Below are 24,357 nucleotides of genomic sequence, written 5' to 3'. Positions count from 1 at the left end.
ATTGGTATGTAAAATGAGAAAGGATTTTTTTTTTAAGAATGTGCCACCATGCCTGGCCCTCAGTATTTTTAAAACTGAAGGTCTTAACCATGTGTTTCCTCTTAAATCTGCTGTGTAATTTAAGAAAAATAACTTTTTAAATGTGTCTTTCTTTTCTTGGTGCTGGAAATTCGAATTCAGGGCCTCACACATGCCCAGTGGTTACTTCAACGGGAGCCATGCTAGCAGCCGGTTTCCCCATTGAAAGGACTGTCTCAGTGCTTCCTTCCCATTTGCCTCAGGGCCATGTAGAGTTTGCCCATCTTTCTCATGACACTGTCATACTTCTACTTTAATTAGTACAATTTATTATATTATGTAAAACTATATTCTTTTTTTAAACCAGCAAACCTGTAAGAAAGTGGATCATTGGCATCCCTTGGTTCATGTATGCACTCTTGTAAGTATCATTCATGATTTTATGAACTATTGGCCAAGATTTTATCACTATTAAAAATTTGGTAGAGTGGCATTCTTGCTGGGTATAGTGATGCATGCCTACAAGCCCTTAGAAGCCTCCTTAGAAGCCTTCTTAGAAGGTGGAGACAGGAGATCAGGAATTCAAGGCCAGCCTTGACTGCACAAGACCCTGATTCCAAGTAACACAAACTAAGAACAAAAAATCATGCCAAAAACACCCAGGGTAAAGCATTATTTTCTTATATTTTACTTGTTTTTCTTTATGTGGATTTGCATGTGTGTGCTTGTTGGTATGTATATCATGTTACATGGGTGTCCACAGAGGGTGACAGAGAATATCTGATCCCCTAGAAATGGAGTTGCTGGTGTTTGTGAGCTGCCATGTGGGTGCTGGAAACCAAACCCAGATGCCCTGAAAGACCAGCAAGTACAGTAAACCTCTGATCCATCTCTCCAGTCCCTGCATAAAATCCTTTAAAGACAAAATTATAGAAATGGGAAGCAAGTTTATGGGTGCCAGAAGTCAGGGTCATTTGTGTGTAGAGTTTATGCCAGGCTGATTTTTGTTGATATGTTATTGGTAAGACAGTCCTGAATGTTAATTGAGGTGGTGGCTACATGTACCTACTCATAGACTTAAGTCACAACCCCATGTTAAATAACTATGTGTTCATGTTATACCAGTATACTGGTTTTGAAATTGTGCTATAATAATCAAAATAATTGGTGAAAATTTCATATAGTTTTAATAGAACTTCTCTGTTCTTTTATAATTTTCTATGAATCTATATTTTTAACAAAAAATTTTAAGACAAGCTAACTGTGTATCAAAACTTTAAAAGCTCATTTTAAAGGCTTAAGAGAAAGGTAAGTAGAAAATAGCTATTTAGTTTGCTCTGTATATCAAGTATCAGCACATGACAATACACTTGGGTCTGTATTCCTCTGCTGTCTCTGTACACACATGGCAACACTCTTGCATCTGTGTCCCTCCGCTGTGTCTGCACACACTGCTCAGGTGACGATACACTCACATCTGTGTTCCTCGCTGTGTCTGCACACACTGCTCAGGTGACGATACACTCACATCTGTGTTCCTCGCTGTGTCTGCACACACTGTTCAGGTGACGATACACTCACATCTGTGTCCCTCCTCTGTGTCTGCACACACTGCTCAGGTGACGATACACTCACATCTGTGTTCCTCGCTGTGTCTGCACACACTGTTCAGGTGACGATACACTCACATCTGTGTCCCTCCTCTGTGTCTGCACACACTGCTCAGGTGACGATACACTCACATCTGTGTCCCTCCGCTGTGTCTGCACACACTGCTCACGTGTTTGAGAACTGAAGTAGTAACTGGTGGTTTCACGTTCCCAGCCCAGCTGTTCTGGCTGTTGTCATTGTGCTTGCGTGCTGTAGGGATATCCGACGCCAAGTGCCTGCAAACTACATTCTCCTGGCATTATTTGTAAGTAACTCCCCTTGACAGCCTCCCTCTGATACATCCTCCTGCTGCCTTTAAAAGTTACTTATTTTACTGTGGAAACTTCTGATTCAGGAATGGAGGTGGGGAACATTTGTACAGAAACAGTACCTTCTTTGGAGACAGCGTTCTCACCCCTTACAGAGTTGGATTTCAGGTCACTTTTTGTTCTGGCAAACTTGCTTCTCTCTTGAAGCCATACAAGAACCCACACCCAAGTCAGAGTTGTATCTGCAGTTAATCTAGGCACTACCAGTCTCTGTCAGGAATAACAAACACATTTCTCATCAAGGAGTTGCTTCCACTTCTCACTCACAGTCTGTGAACTAGAAATGGTAATATTCTTATTTTGTAAATGTATTTTACTACGAGTCCCTCATGAGAATAAAAGTCATTTCTGACTTTTGCCCAGTTCTCCAACGTTCCTCTCCATACAGAGGGTGTTCCGCTGACAGAGCTGGGGCTGTGGTGTGGACCCTTAACTATCCACATTCCGACAAGCTGGTTCCACCACCAGGCCTCATCACATCTATGCTGTTCTGGTATTGGTGCTGTTTTAGCCATATAGAACTATGTGACTACACTTTTAACACTTTTTAATTCTGGGGTTTTTGTTTTTGTTTTTTTCTGCTTATGGGGTACCCAGAAACAAATTCCTAGACTCCTTAAACCCAAATACAATCAAAATCTATAGTTTTACTCCTACTGGCCCAGGCTCAATACACCAGAGAGTTTCGGGCCTTTTCATGAGACTTAGCAGCACCTCAGAGTCATCCTCTAATCCAGACTCTTGTGAGAGTCAGGCCAAACCTTGTGTGTCCCAAAGGCTTGCGTTTTTCAGCAGCTGGCTGGTAGACATTGCCTGGGCTGTGTCCAGTGCTGGTCTGGTATAACTAAGGATGGTGTCAGCCTTGTGTTTATGTTTCCTCTGCATAGTGCTACCATTCTTTTCTATGAAGACTGACTCCTAGAGCTGGTTCCAAATCAGATTTGAGGTGGCTCATACCTGTATCTGCAATATGAGAGAATAAAGATATCAACAGGAAAATCAAATGGAAGGACAGAGAGCAGGGAGACAAACACTCTTTAGATTAGTGTAAAAAATGCTCTGGATGTACACTTGAATGTCCTAATCTTGGATATAATTCTGTGTCTGCTGGTGCTCAAAGAAAATAACTTCACAGGGCCAGGGATGTGAGTGTATGGGCACCAAGTAATTTTATTACAATTCCCCTGTTGGAAGGAACAGGCTGGGGAATAAGGCTGGCTGCCACCCAGAGTAGTATTTCCTTCCGAGTGTTGGGGAAACTTTCCTGGCTGTAGTGAATCCCCAGCAACTGCACAGGCAATGAAGAAAGGTCCCCCAGGCCCTGTGCTGTGCTGTGAACTGTGGGGAGTTTTCCCCCATCTGTCTTCCCAAGATGTTTTCTTTATCATCCTGGCTCAATTACTTCCTACTTCTTCATCTCCAGAAAGTGATGGGGAGGGCAGAGGAAGAGAGCTGTTTGCTCACTATGCAGCCCTGGCTGGTCTGCAGTGACTACAAAGACCAGGCTGGCCTCCGACTCACAGAGCGCCTCCTCTCCCTGCCTCCCTAGTGTACCACCATAACCTGGCTATGCTTGAATTTTTTATTTTAAACATTAAAAGAAAGACTGAGGTTGCAGCTCGCACAGTGTGGGTGAGGCCCTGAGCTTAGTTCTCTCACATCACCAGGAATATTTTCTCTTAATGAAGGAAGCCAAGAAGAGGGCTGAGTTGGTAAAATGCCTTTCAAGTGTGAGGACCTGAACTCAGATCCTGAGCACCCACTTGAGGTCCAGGAGCATGTCTGTAACCCCAGCACTGATGAAATCTGAAGAGGGTGAAGACGAGGGGATCTCACGTGTTTATTAGCCAGTCAATCCAACCAAATCAATGAGGCCTAAGTTCAACGCTAAGCTCACCTTAAAATAAGGTGGAAAGCAGCTGAGATGACAGCACACATGGATCCCAACCTCACTCTATGTACATGTGAGCATGTCTGTGTGTGCACACACCCTCATATAAAACTCACTCTCTCTCTCTCACATACACAATACACACACACACACACACACACATACACACACACTCATACAAAACTCTCTTTCTCTCTCTCTCTCACACACACACATATAAACATATACATCAAAGTGCATACACTAATTTATATGAAGGCCTGTTACATGTGATGGTGAACTCTTGCAATTAAATCCACCAGGAAGCAGTGTCAGGAAGATCACTGCCAGGCTGAGGCTAGCCTAGTTTACATAGTGAGTTTCAGGTAGTCTGGGGGTCTGGGTTACACAACAAAACCAAAACTAAAACAAATAAAAAAAATTTAAAAGGCTAGATTTTCTTTTTTAAAAGAAAAGGTGTGCCCAACAGGTGGCGGTGGTGGTGTACACCTTTAATCCCAGCACATGGGAAACAGAGGCAGGTGGACCTCTGTGAGATCTAGGTTAGCCTAGACTCTGGCAGAGAGGCCCCGTGTCAACACAAATAAATAAACAAGCTCAGAGGGTTTAGGTTTCTGGTCCCCAAAGGGGTTTTCCACATGGAGGCTCTACAAGTAACCACAGAAGGAGGCCCTATCGTTCAGGGTCAAGGAATGGTTACATTTCCTAGACTCAGTGTTAGGAAATAACATGGAGAAAAACATTTCAGAAAAACACTTGAAAGAAAACAATAAAATACTCACTCTTGCCACAGAGATGGCTTTTGTCCCCTAGAATCTGTGATTCCCTGAGTCCCTATCCAGAGCATGCTCGGATCCAAGCCCCCTCCTCTCCCTTCCCAGCCTGCCTGTCTTCTGTCCCGTGTCTTCCTGCCTCCTGTCTCTGTGTCTCTGCACCCCACTCACTTTTGATGATGCTGGAAAAATAGAAACTGAAGGAACCAGGAGAAAATTTAAAAACATATCTTAGGAGGAAGGTTGGAATCAAGCACATTTTTTTATTGATTTTTATTGAGCTCTACATTTTTCTCTGCTCCCCTCCCTGTCTCTCCCCTCCCCCTTCAACCCTCCCCCAAGGTCCCCATGCTCCCAATTTACTCAGGGGATTTTGTCTTTTTCTACTTCCCATATAGATTAGATGTATGTAAGTATCTCTTAGTGTCCTCCATTGTTGTCTAAATTCTCTGGGACTGTAGTTTGTAGGCTGGTTTTCTTTGCTTTATGTTTAAAAACCACTTATGAGTGAGTACTGTGGGTTACCTCGCTCAAAATGTTTTCTAGCTTCATCCATTTTTCTGCAAAATTCAAGATGTTATTATTTTTTATGCTATATAGTACTCCATTGTGTAAATGTACCACATTTTCCTTATCCATTCTTTGGTAGAGGGGCATTTAGGTTGTTTCCAGGTTCTGGCTATGAAAAACAATGCTGCTATGAACATAGTTGAGCACATGTCCTTGTGGCACGATTGAGCATTCTTTGGATATATGCCCCAAAGTGGTATTACTGGGTCTTCAGAAAGGTTGTTTCCTAATTTTCTGAGAAATCATCATACTGACATCCAAAAGGGCTGACCATCTTGCATTCGCACCAGCAATGCAGAAGTGTTCCTTTTCCCCACAACCTCTCCAGCATAAGTTGTCATCAGTGTTTTTGATCTTGGTCATTCTTACAGGTGTAAGGTGGAACCTCAGAGTTGTTTTGATTTGCATTTCTCTGATGACTAAGGATATTGAACATTTCGTGTCTTTCAGTCATTTTAAATTCCTCTGTTGAGAGTTCTCTGTTTAGGTCTGTAGTCCATTTTTTATTGGATTATTTGTTCTTTTGATGACCAGTTTCTTGAGTTCTTTGTATATTTTGGAGATCAGACCTCTGTCTGAAGTGGGGTTAGTGAAGATATTTTCTCATTCTGTAGGCTGTCGTTTTGTCTTGTTGACTGTGTCCTTTGCTTTACAGAAGCTTTTCAGTTTCAGGAGGTCCCATTTATTAATTGTTTCTCTTGTATCTGTGCTGCTGGGGTTATATTTAGGAAGTGGTCTCCTGTGCCAATGCATTCAAGTGTGCTTCCCACTTTCTCTTCGAAAAGGTTCCGTGTGGCTGGCTTTATGTTGAGATCTTTGATCCATTTGGCCATGAGATTTGTGCATGGTGACAGATATGGTTCTATTTTCATTCTTCTACATGTTGATATCCAGTTATGCCAGCACCATTTGTTAAATATGCTTTCTTTTATCCTTTTGATATTTTTTTTGCTTTTTTCTCACAAACCAAATGTTCTAAGGTGTGTGGATTAATATCCGGATCTTTGATTAGGTTCCATTGGTCCTCCTGTCTTTTTTTATGCCAATACCAGGTGCTGTTTTCAGTACTGTAGCTCTGTAGTAGAGTTTGAAGTCAGGGATTGTGATGCCTCCAAAAGTTCTTTTATTGTACAGGTTTGTTTTACCTATCCTGGGTTTTTTGTTTTTCCATATGAAGTTGAGTACCGTTCTTTCGAGGTCTGTGAAAAATTTTGCTGGGTATTGCATTGAATCTGTAGATTGCTTTTGGTAAGATTGTCATTTTTACTATATTAATTATACTTATCCAAGAGCATGGGAGATCTTTCCAATTTCTGGTGTCTTCTTCAATTTCTTTCTTCAAAGATTTAAAGTTGTCATACAAGTCTTCCATTTGTTTGGTTGGAACTACTCCGAGATATTTTATGTTCTTTGTGGTTATTGTGAAGGGTGTTGTTTCTCTGATTTCTTTCCCAGCCCTTTTATCATCTGTGTACAGGAGGGCTACTGATTTTTTTTAGTTAATCTTGTATCCTGCTACATTACTGAAAGTGTTTATGAGTTGTAGAAGTTCCTTGGTAGAATTTTTGGGATCGTTTATGTAAACTATCATATTATCAGCAAACAGTGAGAATTTGACTTCTTCTTTTCCAATTTGTATCCCCTTGATCTCCCTTTGTTGTATTATTGTTCTAACTAAGACCTCAAGAACTGTATTGAAAAGATATGGAGAGAGTGGACAACCTTGTCTCATTCCTGATTTCAGTGGCATCGCTGAGAGTTTCTCTCCATTTAGTTTGATGTTGACTGTTGGCTTGCTGTATATTGCCTTAATTATGTTTAGGTATGTTCTTTGTATCCCTCCTTTCTTCAAGACCTTTATCATGAAGGGATATTGTATTTTGTTGAAAGCTTTTTCAGCATCTAACGAGATGATCATGTGGTTTTTATTTTTCAGCTTATTTATATGGTGGATCACATTGACAGATTTTCATATGTTGAATCATCCCTGGCATCTCTGGGATGTAGCTGACTTGATCATGGTGGATGATGATTCTGATGTGTTCTTGGATTCAATTTGCCAGTATTTTATTTAATATTTTTACATCGATGTTCATGAGTTAGATTGGTCTGTAATTCCTTTCTTAGTAATGTGATTTGGGTATCAGGGTAATTGTAGCCTCATAAAAAGAGTTTGGCAATGTTTCTTCTGTTTCTATTGTGTGGAATAATTTGAGTATTGATATTAGTTCTTCTTTGAAAACCTTGTAGAATTCTTAGCTGAAATCTGGACTTTTTTTGCTTGGGAGACTTTTTGATGACTGTTTCTATTTCTTCAGCAGTTATAGGTCTATTTAATTTGCCTATCTGGTCTTGATTTAATTTTGGTAAGTGATATTTATCCAGAAAGTTGTCCATTTTTTTAAGTTTTCCAATTTTTTGGAGTACAGGTTTTTGAAATATGACCTGATGATTCTCTGTATTTCCTCTGTGTCTGTTGCTATGTCCCTCTTTTCATTTCTGATTTTGTTAATTTGGATACTCTCTCTCTTCCTTTTGGTTAGTTTGAATTAAGGTTTGTCTATTTTGTTGATTTTTCTCAAAGAACCAACACTTTGTCTCATTGATTCTTTGCATTGTTTTGTTTCTATTTTGTTGATTTCAGCTCTCAATTTGATTATTTCCTGCTTTAGTTTTCTTAGGTGATTTTGCTTGTTTTTGTTCTATATTTTCAAATGTTCTGTTAATTTACTAGTGAGGGATTTTTCTAGCTTCTTTATGTGGACATTTAGTGCATTTTCTTTCCTCTTAATACTGCTGGCATTGTGTCCCATAAATTAGGGTATGCTGTGTGGTTATTTTCATTGAATTTTAGGAAGTCTTTAATTTGTCCCTTTATTTCTTCCTTGACCCATTGATGATTCAGGTGAGTATTGTTTAATTTCCATGCGTTTGTGGGCCTTCTGGAATTAGTATTGCTGTTGACTTCTAGTTTTAAATCATGGTGATCTGATAAGATACATGGGGTTATTCCATTTTTTTTTTATTTGTTGAGGTTTATTTTGTTACCAAATATGTGGTCAATTTTTGAGAATGTTCCATGACGTGCTTTTTAGAAATTTTCCTAACGAGAGCTCTCTACTGATGCAAAAGCAAAAATCCTAGTCAAGCCAAATCACAACAAGCCAAATTAAAGAATATCCAGGTTTAATGGAATTCCTGCGCTCTGGCGTGGCCCTGAGGGTGAACTGGGAAGGGGGCGGGAAAGAGATCACAAAGGATCTTTTTGGGGAAGCAGTTTAAATAGACTGGGGGAGTGGTCAAGATTTTGGCGGGCTGTCTTGATCCTCCTCTGGGGAGGGGTCAAACCTTGGCAGGCACAGGGAGGAGGTTTCCAAAGATGGAGACCAGAGATCAGGACTTACAGGGCTAAGAAGAAGATATATTCTTTTCTGGATAGAATATTTTATAGATGTTTGTTAAGTCCATTTGAATCATAACATCTGTTAATTCTCTTATTTCTCTGTTCATTTTTTGTCTTATTGACCTGTCCAGTGATGAGATGGGAGTGTTGAAGTCTCACTATTAGTGTGTGGGGTTTAATATATGATTTAATCTTTAGAAGTGTTTCTTTTACATTTGAGGGTGCCCTTGTATTTGGGGCATAGATGTTCAATATTGACATTTCCTTTTGATGGATTTTTCCTGTGACTAATATGAAATGACCTTCTTTGTCTCTTTCTATTGATTTTAGTTTGAAGTCTATTTTGTTAGATATTAAGATAGATACACCCACTTGTTTCTTGGATCCATTTGATTGGAATATTTTTTCCCAAACCTTTATTCTGAAACGATGTCTGTCTTTGAGGTTGAAATGTGTTTCTTGCATGCAGAAGAAGGATGGATTCTGTTTTTGTATCCAATCTGTTAGCCTGCGCCTTTTTTTATACATGAATTGAGTCCATTTATATTAAGGGATATTAATGACCAGTGATTGCTATCTCCTGTTGATTTAGTTTTTATTGTTGGTGATGTTAATTTGTGCGTTTTCCCCTTCTTTGGGATTTGCTACTATGAGACCATCAATTGTCTGTGTTTTTGTTGGTGTAGCCTACTTCCTTGGGTTGGAGTTTTCCTTCTAGTATTTTTTGTAGGGCTGGGTTTGTGACTAAGTATTGACTAAATCTAGTTTTGTCATGGAATATCTTGTTTTGTCTTTCTATGATGATTGAATCTACTTCCTCGAAGTTCCCAGGCTCAGGTGCGCCCAGATCCACAGAGAACCTGGCTCAGGCTTACTCCCTCAGAGGTCTCAGACTCATGCTCAGACCCACAGAAATCTCATTCTTGCCTATTCCCTTTGATGTCCCAGACCAATGCCCAGCCCCACAAAGGTCTACTCCCTCTGAGTTCCCAGACTCATGCCTGGACCCACAGAGATCTTTGGTTCCTGTCTATTCCCTTACAGGTCCCAGATTCATGGCCAGACTGGCAGAGGTCCTGGCTCAGGCCCAGTTCCTTGGAGGTCCTAAACTCAGGTCCAGACCCACAGGGCTCCTGGCTTAGGTCTACTCCTTTGAAGGACCAAGATTCATGTCCAGACCCTCAGCTGTCTCTGGCTCTGGCTCACTCACTCTTGTACCTGTTCTGGTGGAGTTCGCTGTCTCAGGTCTGCTCCGAACCAGGTCACTGGCTCAATCCTGGTCTGCCAATGTCCCTGGACTGGATCAGCTCCCACTCCCATGGAGCTTCTCAAGCACATTTTTGAGGGATTATTTGTACATAGAATAAATCTTTTCCTCTGGTGGATATAAGAGCTACCTTCTTAGCTACATTAACCAAGTACAGCATGAGGCACTCACCCATTGGGTCTGGGAAGGCCAGAGAAGTGGCTGAGGACTTCTGGGTCCCTTTTCTCTTTCAGCCTCTGGTGCATTGGGAAACTTCAAAGCCAGTATAGTGTCAGCACTTTGCTTAGGACATGCCCTCCTTTTTGATCTCTGGGACCAGAGGACTCCCCTTGTCCTTCCCATAGATCATCAAGTTCCTGAGGGTCCTTTGGGCTGGGAAACCTCTTCAGTCTAACAGCTGCTCACTGTCTGTGGTACTGAGCCTGACTGTGGGTTTGCCAAGTTCTATCTTAGTCTCACGCTCAGGCTTCCTTGCCCACTGGATCTCAGTGCCACCTCTCTCCCACATTGCCCACATCCCGGTTCCATCTAGGTAGAGGGAATCCTTCAGGACATCAGCCCTGTGTTGTCATCTCTGCTAGGAACTTCCCCGCACTACCATGTCTTGACACTGTGATCTCAGTTCTGATTCCAGGTCTGAGTTCCGAAGAAATATTTTATGTTAGCATGGAACACAGAAAATGGCATTATCCAAGTGTGGGCAAAGCAATAATGGGAACAGCACATGCTCTGATGAACTGTGTAGACAGTGTGTGGAAGACCCCATTTGACTAATGAGGATACGGTTCACAAACGAACCTTTTACATTGGTTTCTTCACTCACAGTTAGTACATAGATCATGCATTGAATATGTGGAAGTTATTGCAGCTTGGAAGTTCTTACTAATGAGAGCATTTTCTTCCATCAGCTCTAGGGAGAGTGTAGAAGTAGTTAGTTAGTTAGTAGATAGTAGAGAGTGTAGGAGTAGTTAGTTAGTTAGTAGATAGTAGAGAGTGTAGGAGTAGTTAGTTAGTTAGTAGATAGTAGAGAGTGTAGGAGTAGTTAGTTAGTTAGTAGATAGTAGAGAGTGTAGGAGTAGTTAGTTAGTTAGTAGATAGTAGAGAGTGTAGGAGTAGTTAGTTAGTTAGTAGATAGTAGAGAGTGTAGGAGTAGTTAGTTAGTTAGTAGGTAGTAGAGAGTGTAGGAGTAGTTAGTTAGTTAGTAGATAGTAGAGAGTGTAGGAGTAGTTAGTTAGTTAGTAGATAGTAGAGAGTGTAGGAGTAGTTAGTTAGTTAGTAGATAGTAGAGAGTGTAGGAGTAGTTAGTTAGTTAGTTAGTAGATAGTAGAGAGTGTAGGAGTAGTTAGTTAGTTAGTAGATAGTAGAGAGTGTAGGAGTAGTTAGTTAGTTAGTAGATAGTAGAGAGTGTAGGAGTAGTTAGTTAGTTAGTAGGTAGTAGAGAGTGTAGGAGTAGTTAGTTAGTTAGTAGATAGTAGAGAGTGTAGGAGTAGTTAGTTAGTTAGTAGATAGTAGAGAGTGTAGGAGTAGTTAGTTAGTTAGTAGATAGTAGAGAGTGTAGGAGTAGTTAGTTAGTTAGTTAGTAGATAGTAGAGAGTGTAGGAGTAGTTAGTTAGTTAGTAGATAGTAGAGAGTGTAGGAGTAGTTAGTTAGTTAGTAGATAGTAGAGAGTGTAGGAGTAGTTAGTTAGTTAGTAGGTAGTAGAGAGTGTAGGAGTAGTTAGTTAGTTAGTAGATAGTAGAGAGTGTAGGAGTAGTTAGTTGTACCATTTGTTAACCACTTTGTAGCTGTGGCCCTGGGGTTGTGCTCACCTCCCCCACTTGCTCCCTAGATCCTGCCCAAATGCACACATGACTGGTCACTTCTGCAGTCTAGGACTTGTCCTAATGCTTGGAGAAACAGGCTGCTGACTAACTGTGAATTTTGTTTTTAGACACTTCTGGAAGGTCTCATGCTAGGGAGCATGTCAATGTAAGTCTTTAATCCATATTTCTATTTTATTGTGTATGATTTTCTCTGAATATATCTGAACAGTAACTACAATCTCTGGTTCTAGTTTCTACAAAGCAGAAGAGATACTATGGGCAGCGGGAGCAACCACTCTGGTGACATTAGTGCTTACTTTATTTGCTCTGCAAACAAAAGTACGTATTATTGAAACAGTTCTCTATCATAAGGATGCCTCTGGCTGTGTTCCTGTGTCCCTCCCAGTCCATTCTCATCCACACCGGCCTCACTGTCTTATGGGCCTCTTCAGCATGACTTTCTTGCCTTGTCAGCAGTCAGGCCAGGGAACCTCAGCTGGAAATCAGAGGGACAGAGGAGAGAGGCACTTATTCCCATGGTGTCCTCCCTACAGATTCCTCTTTAGCTAGCCACATTAATTACCAAAATTAACTCGCAGCTTGTCTTAACATGGCCAGCTTGACAGCCCATCTTCCAGGATTTCTATGTCCTTGTTCCTTGGGTCCTACAGGCAGCCACAGCTGCTCACCTAGTCCCTTCCATCCTTCTTCTGGAGGTGGGTCTTTACACACCAACTACCTCCTCTACACTGCCACTGAGTGTATCCTGTGTTCCCTGCTGGGGCCCTACTTCAAAATGGCAGTTCAAAATTCTCAGATTCTCACAGGTATGAGGACTCAGAAGCACTATTAACCCCCAAAATAATTCACAACTGCTCTTATTTTGGTGGGGTACTAGGGACTGACTGAGGGCCTTATTTAATGTCACACAGAGCCACACTCCAACCAATGGCCATTTCTTTTTAACCATGATGTCAGAGTCTCTCCAGCCTTAAGATGCTTCTGGGGGTTTCATTTGGCTCTCTCCGCTGTCTTTCATTTATAGACATTTAGTGAGTGGTGTCACCTTAGTCCATTTAACAACTAAAGAGGAATATTTTCTCTATTGTTTGGCAAACCTCATAACTTTATATAAGAACAGATCTTAGACTTTGTGGATGGAAAAAGGAAGGTCCCAAGAGGTAGAGGGAGCTGTTAAAATATTTAGACAAGTTGTATCAAAAGTAATGGTTCAGGGACTGGGGAGATGGCTCAGTCAGTAAAGTGATTGCAGTGTACACATGATGACTTGAGTTTGATCCCTGGTGTCCATGTAAAGATCTTGGTGTGGTGGTATGGCTTTGTAATCGCAGCTCTGAGAAAGTAGAGACTGGCTCCCTGGAGTCTCTGGCCAATCCCCTAGCCTAAATTTCAGAGCTCTATGCCCTAGTGGAGATTGTTTTCAAATCATAAGGAACAAAGCCTGAAGTGGATCTGAGACTTCACACACATACACACAAAGTAGAGCTTCAATTAATTGATTTAGAATCAATCATATCAGTATTTGCTATCTCAAGGATGGTCCTAATATTAGCCATCCTATGTGGGAATAGACATGCCTTCCTACAGTGAGTGAGGTGGGCTTCTGATACAGGCATAAGTTCATTGAGCTATTTAAAGCCTTTTAAATGTCAGAGCATTTCCCCCCAAATTCCCATGGTATTTAAATCACTCTCAGGTAAAGAATGACCTGAGTTCATGAAACAAAACATTCTGTTGAAAAACACCTTAAAGACGACTCCAAGTGTGTTTGCACATGAGTGACTACACTTGTGTTTTCTGATGAAGACACGTGCTGGGCGTTCACACAGGTTCCTCCCTCCACAAGACACGTGCTGGGCGTTCACACAGGTTCCTCCCTCCACAAGACACGTGCTGGGCGTTCACACAGGTTCCTCCCTCCACAAGGCTCCCAAGGGCCGAGTTTCCTAATGAACCCAAGCTATCCCTTAAAGGGAAAAATTAACCAGAAGGCCAGCTTGATTTAAATATAACCAGACTCCATTCTCAGATCAGCTCCTTTGGGTTGAATGATAATTTCATGCAGATTCACGATGCTCAGCCTCTTGGCTTTTGCTTGCCTTTTAATCTAAGGTGAAGGCTGGGAGTTTGGAAGGAGTTTTGTGAGTTTTGGTGAGAGCCAAAGAGGGGCTGGTAGCAGAGACATCATTTCTTTTCCTGTTTTTTTTGTGCTTGCTGAGTCCCTGTTGTGTCCCTGAAGCTGAAAGTCCAGGCCAGATGTGTGACTCAGATACTGAGTTTGACCAGAGATGACAGAGATCCCTCCTGAATCCTAAGTGGGGTTGAAGGGGCTACAGGTCTAAGAAGAAAATGGGAAGAACTAATGTTGTGTACATTGAGGATGGAGGAAAAATGCAAGAAAATATCTTGTATGTTTTTAATATTTGAAAAATTTCAGCCCTTTTAATAAAAAGAACAACAAAATACATGGTCACTAATCTTTAAAGACAAAGCCAATTTATTCACATTAATAAATGCCAACATTATAAAATAATCATAACAGTAATTTTTGAACCTATACTTAGGTATTTTATGAAAATATGTGCATACAAATTTGAAAGAGACCCAATGACATAATGAAATAACCCTTTTCATTTTCTTAATGTTTTCTATGTATATGTGTCCTTTAAATATGAATAGTTATGATCACATTCTACATACAAATTTATGCTTCAATTAATTTATCTTTTTATATGAATTTTATATATGAATTTGTCATATACTTGAGCATGATCTTCCTGCCTCTACCTCCCAAGTCCTGGGATTATGAGTGTGTGCTACCATGTCTGGTTTTAAGGAAGAAATTCTTTTTTTAATTGCAACACTATTTGGCCAATGGCTCAGGCATATTCTTAGCTAGCTCTCACATCTTAAGGAAGAAATTCTTATACATAGAAAAGTAGAATAAATATGATGAATTCTCATGTATCTTTCACCCAGTTAAAAAATTATCAACTCCTGGCTCTTACTATTTTAACTTCCAACATCTCCTCCCCGCTGAAGAAAATTGCAAGGACTGTGATAGTTTTATCATTTATGTGGCAATTTTCAGTGTTTGGGCTAAGGCAGTCCCATCCTAAGAAAAAGCCAGGGCAAATTGTGCATGGGGTAGAAAATGCATCTTAAAACATTTGAGATCCTGTCTGGATGATAATGAAGTCATGCTTGCTATTTATGTCTCCCCAGTGGGATTTCACCATGCTAAATGGAGTGATGTTTGTTTTCCTCGTTGTGTTTATGATCTATGGGATTATCGCACTCGTTATACGATCATACGTAAGTGACTGCCATTTTGAAATCTTCAAGAAGTACTCAAGATGAGGGAAGTGCTGGCTGTGTCAGTACAAGTCCTCTGAGAAGCAGACAGGGTATTGGATTTAATTATTATCACTTTGTTATCTGTGGTGATGGAATTACAGTCAACCCTTGAGCTACACTCCCAGATTTTAGAAAAAAATCCCTGAGATCAAAGACAGTCTTCAGTAGTTCACAGTTTGCACAGTCCAGCAGCTGAGCAGGGCACACTATACTCCTGTCCTGTTGTCTGAATGTGTATTGAAGTCTTTTTTAGTTGCACACACAGGAATCTGTGGAGAGTACTATAGACAGGAATGCAATGTGTGAATATTGACCCCCTGCTTGAGACAGCAGTTGTCCTTCCCCAACAGGGTCAGGGGGACCCTGTCCTATGTGGCAGACAATGATTCTCATGCACACAGGTGCTATTGTTTGAAGCAGAAGTGGGAGAAAAGTTCCTCTAGCTTGAGGTTCCAGCATCACCCACAGAAGGTTGCTTAGCCTCTACCCAGCTCTCTTTCATCGAGTTCTAAGTGTCACACATAGATCTTGTGCATATTTTTCACTGAGCTATCACATTCAACTGTCACAACATTCCTGAACAATATTCCTTGTTTATTTTATAGGCTCAGCGAACTTTAATTCATTCAGGGTCCCCAGGGAATTAGGGGCAGAAGTATCATGGATGTCAGATTTGTGTGACTTTTAGGCAGTGTTTATATCTCCATTACTTTGTGCATGGTCTGTCTCTGGAGCAGAACTGGAGAAAGCTATATATTATATGCCCTATATTGTCCAGGAGTACTTTATATTGAGACCTGGAAGTGTTTGACTAAAGTTCCAAGACCAGTTTGTTCAAATTCTGAATCAAACCATTTATTTGGCAGCAAGTAGATTTTTTACCTACCTTTAGACATGTGACTCAGAGTTCTGTATGGGTTCATTTGGTCTGATAAATAAGCATATTTGTCATAGCTAGGGAGAGGGTATCTATGTTTTGCAGACAAACTCTAAGACATACAAAGATGTACCTTGTGTGTTTTTGTTTTTGTGGCTTTGCCTCCTTGTTTACCTTTTCGAGAGAGTCACACGGTGTAGCCCTGGCTGGCATGTAACTCACTGTCTAGAGCAGGCTGGCCTTAAACTCACAGATAGCACCCTTTTCTGCCTCCAAAGTGCTAGGACTCCAGGTGTCTGTTCACCACTTCACCTGGCATAAATATGCATATTAAAAGACCATGACTCTACTGTTACTCCATAGGTTCCATAGGCCTTTACAGTATCCCTAACTTGTGGAGGCTGTGTTTCCTACAAGACAGACACATCTCACTCCCATTCTCACAAATATCTCCAAGCTACAGTCAAGTCAAGCAACAGCAGAAGGTTCTTATCCTAAGTCTGTGCATTTGACATAGGCAACTTTGAATCTTCTGGATTCTGGGTGTCTTCCCCCCCCTCAAGCTCTCCTGTTGGCAGATTGTGCTATGATTCACTGTCTCCCCTCTTCACCAAGAACTTCTTATGGGGATCTCAGCCAATCCTCCTCCTCAAGAGTTTATGCTACATTTTTTCTCAGGTGTGTGTTACTTTATCTTTTTCCCATGTGAGCCAAACCCTGGGTGTTCAGATATATCTCATATTTTCTGATCAGGGAAAAATACCAGTCAGAGTCCTAGGAATTTCATGGGCCTGAAAAGAACCTAAGAGTCTAGCACCAGCAATCCCACCTTTGTGTATGAGCCTGGGGTGACTAGTCATTTCTACTTGTACAGTAAAGGTCAAGAATTGCCTGTTGACAGACATGACCAACTGCAGGTCCCAGCACAGCAACCCACTGCTTGCAGGGGCTTCTGTGGTTTCTGTTCTCTTTCCTCACACTCTCCACATAGGGAGCATGTGATCATTATATTTCCAGAACCACTCAGGCCATGGACTGAGGGCAGGCAGAGTCTCTAGAAGGGTTGTTGAAAATGGGATGGGAAGTGGAGCATTTGTAATGCATTGTCCACACACTGCCCCCATGGAATTTGAAGTGCTCACTTAGTGATGGTGAAGATCAGCACGTACTTTGAGTGTTTATTGTAATAAAGTGGCGATGCTGGTGATTATGTCGAGAAGAGGCTAATTCCCACAGGCTTGCCTGCCTTCATAATGGGTCCTTATCTGAGGGTGGTGACTCATGGAAGAACTTCTGGCACTCCAATCTTGTTAAGCTGTACCTCTTTCTTTCTGTGCAGTGGTTACATCTGGTGTATTCAGCAGTTGGAACACTGATCTTCTCCATGGTAGGTACTATTTTCCCTCAGTGCTGAAGACCATGGTGTACACACTCCCAGGCCTGGTGCTGGTCCGTGGAGCCAACGATTCACTAGAAACACTCCAACAATTCACTCAGCAGAGCTGGATGGCCTTTCTAATCTATGAAATCATCACATTCCTGGGCTGGGGCTGTACATCAGGGGTAGATTGTTCTCCTAGCATAGGACCTTGAGCTTGGTCCCCAACACAGTACAAACACAAAATGCAATGTAGGCAGAAGCCTCTCCCAAACCAGAAACTTATTTATAAACACTCAGCTGATAGCTCAGGCTTGTTACTAACTCTTCCAACTAAATTAACCCATTTCTATTAATCTACATTCTGCCACATGGAACTTACCTCTCTCTTTCATCTTGTACCTCCTGTTTCCTCTCCGCATCTTGCTGGTGACTAATAAGTGTTGGATCCCTGGTTGCTGGGTTCCTCTGTTGCTGATGCAATAAGTCAAATCAAACCAAATTAATAAATCCAGATTTTATAAACAGGGCAATGAAAAATCAAAGCACCCCTGGATGGCCTTCAGGAAGGCAGAAAAAGAGAACACGGGGTAGAGTCTGGAATGAGGCAGCTCTGGGAGCTGCTGTTTGGTGTGCTGAGGGCAGGGTCTGGAACAGCCCCTCCATCCCTGCAGCTAGAGAGTCTAGACAGTGACTCCACTGACTCTGTCCTTCTTTCCAGTGTCCTTAATCTGGTTTTCCCACCTAACCTTATTCTGTCCAGCTATTGGCCAGTAGCTGCTTTATTAAACCAATCATGGTGTACTGAAGGACTACTCCACAGCAGCACATTGTTCCACACAATCCTTTGTGGAAGGATTATTTCACAAAACAGGAAAATATCACCTTCAAAGAGTTAATATTTGAAAAGAGAAGGGATTGTGTAGAAGCCTTGGTGCTCATTGCCGCACAGAGTGGCCTCATTTGCTCAGACCAAAGCTGTGGAGAGAACTGGTAGAGGCCACTTCAGATGCATCTGGTAACCCCTTTCTTTCTGTTTAGTATCGTCTTTTGCTGTCACAGTTTTACAGTTATTATAAGATTTTAAAAGTAATACATGTGGATATTTTTAAAATTCAAACAGAGTGGACTGCAAAAGGAAAGGCGAAACTCCCTTCTCCCCATTGCTCAGAGTTAAAGACTGATAACAGATTCTAGGAGCCCTGCTGGAGTTTCTTTAGACATCACAGCATGACCCTCTACACTGAGGTGGTCACATGGTGTAAAATATTTTACCTTAGCCTTTTACTTGACAACAATGGTCTCTGGGTATTAGCAGAGCTGTGTCAAATTTATTCTTAATTAGGCCTGTGTTTTTCTATCTTATGCTTTTTATCAATACTTCTCATTGCATTAAAAAGTGGTGTGTGTTGCACTGTGGATGAAACTCAGGGTCAGGGCCTTTCCCACGTCAGGCAAGGTTTCCCCTACTGATACCGACTTGTTGGGGTTTCAAAGTTCCTTGGAGTTGTTAAAGAAGAAAGAAAATATGTGTGTGCTGGTAAGCATGTATGGAGCCAGAGAAGGACAGTGGGGTCCTGCTCTACTCTTCTCCCTGATACCTTTGAGATAGGGTCTCTCACTGAAGTTGGACCTGGGCCTATAGCCAGCAAGCCCCAGTAATTCTGCTCTCTGCCTTCAACATCTCTGGAGTTACAGGCACATGGGTGGACATGATTTTTTTTAAAAAAACATGGGTACTGAGGATTTGATTCTATGTTATCATGCTTTGGCAGCAAGTCCTTGTACCTACTGAGGCTTCTCAGGCTTCAAGGGGAACAATACGAAGACAGGTCTCATTATGTAACACTGGCTGGCCCGAAACACGCTATGCAGACCAAGTTGACCTTGAACTCAGAGAGATCTGCCTGCTTCTGCCTGAGTGCTGAGAGTATCACCAAGTTTTAAGTGACCCACATTAGCTTCCTTTCCAACACTTTGTTTTTACAACCTGACTGCAGTTTCCCCTCCCTCCTCTCCTTCTAGTCCCTTCCCCATACGTTCCCTCTGTCCCCACCCTTTTCTCCTCCATTTCTCTTCAGAAAAGGGCAGATCCCCCCGTGGATATCAAGTAGCTGTGAAACTAAGCATCTCTTCTCCTATTAAGGTTGGATGAGGCAATCCTTGAAGAGGAAAAGGTCCCCAAATCAGGCAACAGAGTCAGAGGGAACTATGTGTTGTCCTATGTGTCCTTCTGGGTTGATTTTATTGGTTAATGAATAAAGAAAACTGGCTTGACCTATAGCATGGGTGGAGGAAGGCGGAGTTAGGAGAAGCCATGGATCTGTCGCCTGAGACAGATACTGGGAACTTTAGCTGGTAAGCCACAGTCACATGACTATATACAGAATAATAGACATGGGTTAGTTTAGGATATGAGTTTAGCCAGAAATATGCTTAAGCTATTGGCCAAACAGTATTGCAAATCATATGGCTTTCTGAGTGGGTATTTTGTGGTTGGGTGGCTAAGAAGAACAAGTGACCCTTACCCCAACACTCACTCCCTTCCCTCTTCCCATTCCCTCCACCTATTCTTCCCACTCCATCCACTCCTCAGAGTGGCACATTGCTCTGGGGAAGGTCCAAGGCCCTCCCTGCTATATCTACATTGAGTAAGGTATCCAATCCAAAGAGAATGGGTTCCAAAAAAGCCATACAAGTGGTAAGGATAAATCCTGGTGCCAGTGCCAGTGCCAGTGGTCCTGCAGTCTGTCCCAGTCATACAAATGTCACCACATTCAGAGGGACTAGTTTGAATCTTTGCTGATTCCTTCCCAGTTCCACTGGAGTTGGTGAGCTCTCATTAGCTCAGGTAGACTGTTTCAGTGGGTGTCCCCATCATGGTCTTGAACCCTTTGTTCATATTCTCACTCCTCCCACTCTTGAACTGGACTTTAGGATCTCAGTCCAGTGCTCCGATGTGGGCCTCTGCCTCTCTTTTCATCAGTTGCTGGATGAAGGGTCTATGGTAACATTTAAGATACTCATCAATCTGACTACAAGACAAGGCCAGTTTGGGCACACTCTTCTCTGTTGCTTAGGGTCTTAGCTGGGGTCGTCCTTGTGGATTCCTGGGAATTTCTCTAGTGTCAGGTTTCTTGCTAGCCTCATAATGGTTCCCTCAATCAAAATATCTTTTTCCTTGCTCTCATATCTGTCCTTCCTCCATCCCATCTATCTTGTTCCTTTAAGTTCCCCGCCCTGCCCTTCTCCCCTCCTCTTCCTCTTCTACCCTCCCTTCTCCCACCTCCATGTTCCCAATATTGCTAGGCAAAGTTTTGATTTGCATTTCCTTGATGGTTAAGAATGTTGTTGACCATTTCTTTAAGAGTTTATCGGCCATTTGACTTTCCTCTGTTGAGAATTCTCTGTTTATAGTTGTACTCCATTTTAAAATTGGATCATTTGTTTTTGTGATTTCTAATTTCCTAAGTTCTTTATTTATTTTGTATATTAGACATTTGTCCAATATGGGGTTGGTAAAAATCTTTTCCCAATTCTGTAGGCTATCATTTTGTCCTTATGATAGTGTCATTTGCCTTACAGAAGCTTTTCAGTTCCATGAGGTCCCATTTATTAATTATTGAGGTTGGCTATCTGCCTGTTGTATATTGCTTTTATCATGTTTAAGTATCTCTTTCTCCCCTGATCTCTTCAAGACTATTCTCATGAAGGGTGTTGCATCTTATCAAAGGCTTTTTCAGCATCTAATGAGATGCTGTTTTTTTTTTTTTCCTTTCGGTTTGTTTATATGGTGGATGATCTTTTTGATGTGTTCTTAGATTAGGCTCCTAAATATTTTATTGCGTATTTTTACATCGATGTTTATGAGTAAAATTGGTCTGTAACTCTTTTTGTTGAGTTTTTGGTTTTGGTATTAGGGCGACTGTGGCCTCATAAAATGAATTTGACAATGTTCTGTTTCATTTTGTGGAACAATTTGAGGAGTTCTGGTATTATCTTTTCTTTGAAAGTCTAGTAGAATTATGCACTAAAAACCACCTGGCCCTGGGCGTTTTTTCTGGTTGGAAGACTTTTAATGATTGTTTCTATTTCCCTGGCAGTTACATGTCTATTGAAATTGTTTATATGATCTTGATTTAACTTTGATAAGTGGTATCTATTGAGAAAATTGTCCATTTCTTTTTGATTTTCCAATTTTGTAGAGTACAGGTTTTTGAAGTGTGAGGTTTGATGTGTAATTTAAGTTCTTAAAACAGTCCTTGGGGATGGGGTTAAAAAACAGTCCTTACTGTGAGTCTGGGAAGCATCTTTAGTTTGATCCAGCAGGGGAATGGGAAGGTCTTGATACAGGACACATCATTCACAAATGGTGCAAAGGAAGTATACAGATTTGGTACTGTGGGTTTCAGGAGGATGAGATACTTGCTCTCAGAGTGTAAACTATGATGACTTCAACAATGGTTGAAGCTCTAATAATGTATTCAGTTACAACTGACCTCCAGCATCATTTTACTTCTTCCTTTCTTCAATTTCCCCCTCCCATCTTCCCTATCTTTTGAGATAGTTTCATGTAGCCTAGGCTAGTCTGAAACTTATGTAGTTGATGATGACCTGACCTTCCTATCTCATTTCCAGTGTTCTAGAATTGCAGGCATGTGTGGTACATGGACTGGAATCCAAGGCTTTATGTATGCCATTCAAGTACTCTACCAACTCTGCTACATTTTTCTTAATGTAACTTTCCCCACATCATTTAGGACACCTACTTGGTAGATCCCATCTAAATAGACAATTCTTCCTCCTCTTCTAGTACCTGGTAATGGACGTGCAGATGATGGTTGGGGGGCACTACCATTATGAGATAGACCCTGAAGAGTACATTTTTGCTGCTCTCAACATCTATGTGGACATCATCAACCTTTTCGTTTTCATTTTGGACCTGATTGGGCGATAGCAAATGACCAAGGCTGGCTTATGCTGAGAAGAAGAAACGTGGGATGCTAGGCCCAGGCACGCAGTGGTGACCACTCACAGTTCCTTCCATAGTTATTTGTTTATTCATTTATGTCAAAAAAGTGAAGAATTCAGGAAATGGTTAGTGTTATACTTTTTATTTCCCTTGTCATACAGCAAAACTTTTATTTATATGAAAACATTTCAGATTCCTATAAATTCAGAAAATGAGTATACTAATTATATACTGACATACATTTAGAAGGTTTCCATTGCTTTGTTGAAGTTTTCTAGGCACAATTTAAAGCTGTAAATACCCCTACATAAATAAACCTGATTGAAGAAAACCCCAAATACGTCCTTTGCCTTCATTTGGACATTCTGTGGGAGTATTTTATTTTAGCATGTGATTTTTTTTTTAACAATAGGACAAACAAAAATATTCTTGGTTTCTCCCACTTTCCACAGCTAGACTGGAGAGAATTCTTTCATCAGGTACAGAGAAAAGAAGCTCAAGACAGAGTGTCATCTGCATGCCACCAATAAACCTGTACTTTTGTGCTTTACTCATGGACCACCTCCTCTGAGTGTCTGGGCCTGCTGGCCTTATAACATCCTAAGCATCTTTTATAATTGTTTTTAAAACATACAAAAGTTTTTTCATTTTAGCAGTTTCTGTGTACAGTTAAGTAGTATTGCATATATTATTGTGAAACCAATCTCTGCAGTGTTTCTAGCCTGAAAACCAATGCTCTCTGCCAACTATATTAGTCAGGGTTCTTTAGGAACAGAAGTTATAGGATGAATCCATTATCTTTCTCTCTCTCTCTTTCTCTCTCTCTCTCTATCTATCTGTGATGACCCCCAAAGGGAGTGGCATTATTAGGAGGTGTGGTATTGGAGGAAGTGTGTCACTGTGGGAACAGGCTTTGAGGTCTCTTTTGCTCAAGCTTCCTTCAGTGTGATTGTCAGCTGACTTCCTTTTGCCTGAAAGATTTATTACTTTCCGCTCCAACACCATGTCTGCCTGCACAATGTCATGCTCCCCATCATGATGATAATGAACTGAACCTCTGAAACTGTAAGTGAGCCACTTCAAGTAAATGGTTTCTTTATAAGAGCTACTGTGGTCATGGGTTTAAGAATCCAGTAGTTGTTCATTCCACAAGGCTTGATGCCTCAGCTTGTCTTCAGCGATCCAATTTTCCCTTGAAAATATGAATCAATCATCCCTCCTAACACAGAAGCCCAAAGTGACCAGAGGAAGTCTGAGTTCAATGGAATATTTGTTGTAGCTCCTGGCAGTAGCATCCCTCCCCCAACTCTGCAACCAAAACTTGTAGGCCAGCAGAACTTAATATCACAAGGAGCAATTTTTTTTTCTAGTGGGTCATTAGGGGTGACAGTGAGTGGATTCCACCCCTTGATTTCTGGACCCATGGAGAATCCTACTATGGGAAAAACCATACCACATATTGGATTATTGATTCAAAGCATATACCACCCTTTGGAGAACTCTGTCCCAGTCCTCCAGGCTGCTGTCATCTTGTTGATGTTGTAACTGTGTCTTCAAAAGGCAATTTAATCTAATCAGGCTTGCTGTTTCTGGTAGGGAACATGATAAGCCAGTGGATTTTATGATTCACTGTTGCACTTCTCTGGCTGTAAAGTGAGGTCTTTGGTCAGAAGCTATAGTGGTATTTTATTTGTGTTTTAATAAATTTAGCTTGTCTGAGGATCAGAGGGCAAAGCAGCCATACTAGTCATCCATAATGGTCAAGGAGTTGTGGCATATACCTTTAATCCCAGGACTCCAAATCCCAAAGGTGTCTTCTGTAGTTCACCTATAGAGGCCTGAAAAAGGCTCCAAACAGCATGTCTTTCTGCCACTCAGGAACAATTAGGTCTGCTGGATCCAAGTGGTAGAGTATCCGTACTTACTTACTGGGCCAATGTGTTACCTGATATGGGCTGGTCAAGGAATTAAACCTCAGACTCAGGATGGACTCAGCAAGGCTAAGGCTATAACAATTTTTACTGAAAACAATCAGACTTTTTATACCCT

The 24,357-nt window shown here is 41.3% G+C and overlaps 1 protein-coding gene across 2 annotated transcripts in view; it reads left to right on the top strand.

Annotated features, from left to right (window-relative positions):
* LOC125402020 (protein lifeguard 2-like) overlaps positions 1-22,858 on the top strand; it is a 47,592-nt gene extending 24,734 nt beyond the window's left edge. The window contains exons 5-11 of one of the 2 annotated variants that reach the window (XM_048436520.2): positions 386-439; positions 1,843-1,933; positions 11,832-11,869; positions 11,955-12,042; positions 14,950-15,039; positions 17,298-17,345; positions 22,761-22,858. In XM_048436520.2, coding sequence (XP_048292477.1) covers positions 386-439; positions 1,843-1,933; positions 11,832-11,869; positions 11,955-12,042; positions 14,950-15,039; positions 17,298-17,345; positions 22,761-22,838 — 487 coding nt within the window. In that variant the 3' untranslated portion in view covers positions 22,839-22,858. Of the gene's footprint in view, positions 1-385; positions 440-1,842; positions 1,934-11,831; positions 11,870-11,954; positions 12,043-14,949; positions 15,040-17,297; positions 17,346-22,149 lie in introns of both variants that reach the window. The other variant, XM_048436513.3, reaches the window with a different exon arrangement.
* The last annotated feature ends 1,499 nt before the right edge of the window (positions 22,859-24,357 follow it).

Source organism: Myodes glareolus, chromosome 25 (assembly GCF_982192425.1).
Source record: "Myodes glareolus chromosome 25, mMyoGla1.1, whole genome shotgun sequence".
Taxonomy (NCBI): Eukaryota; Metazoa; Chordata; class Mammalia; order Rodentia; family Cricetidae; genus Myodes; species Myodes glareolus.
This window is presented reverse-complemented; position numbering and strand designations above follow the sequence as displayed.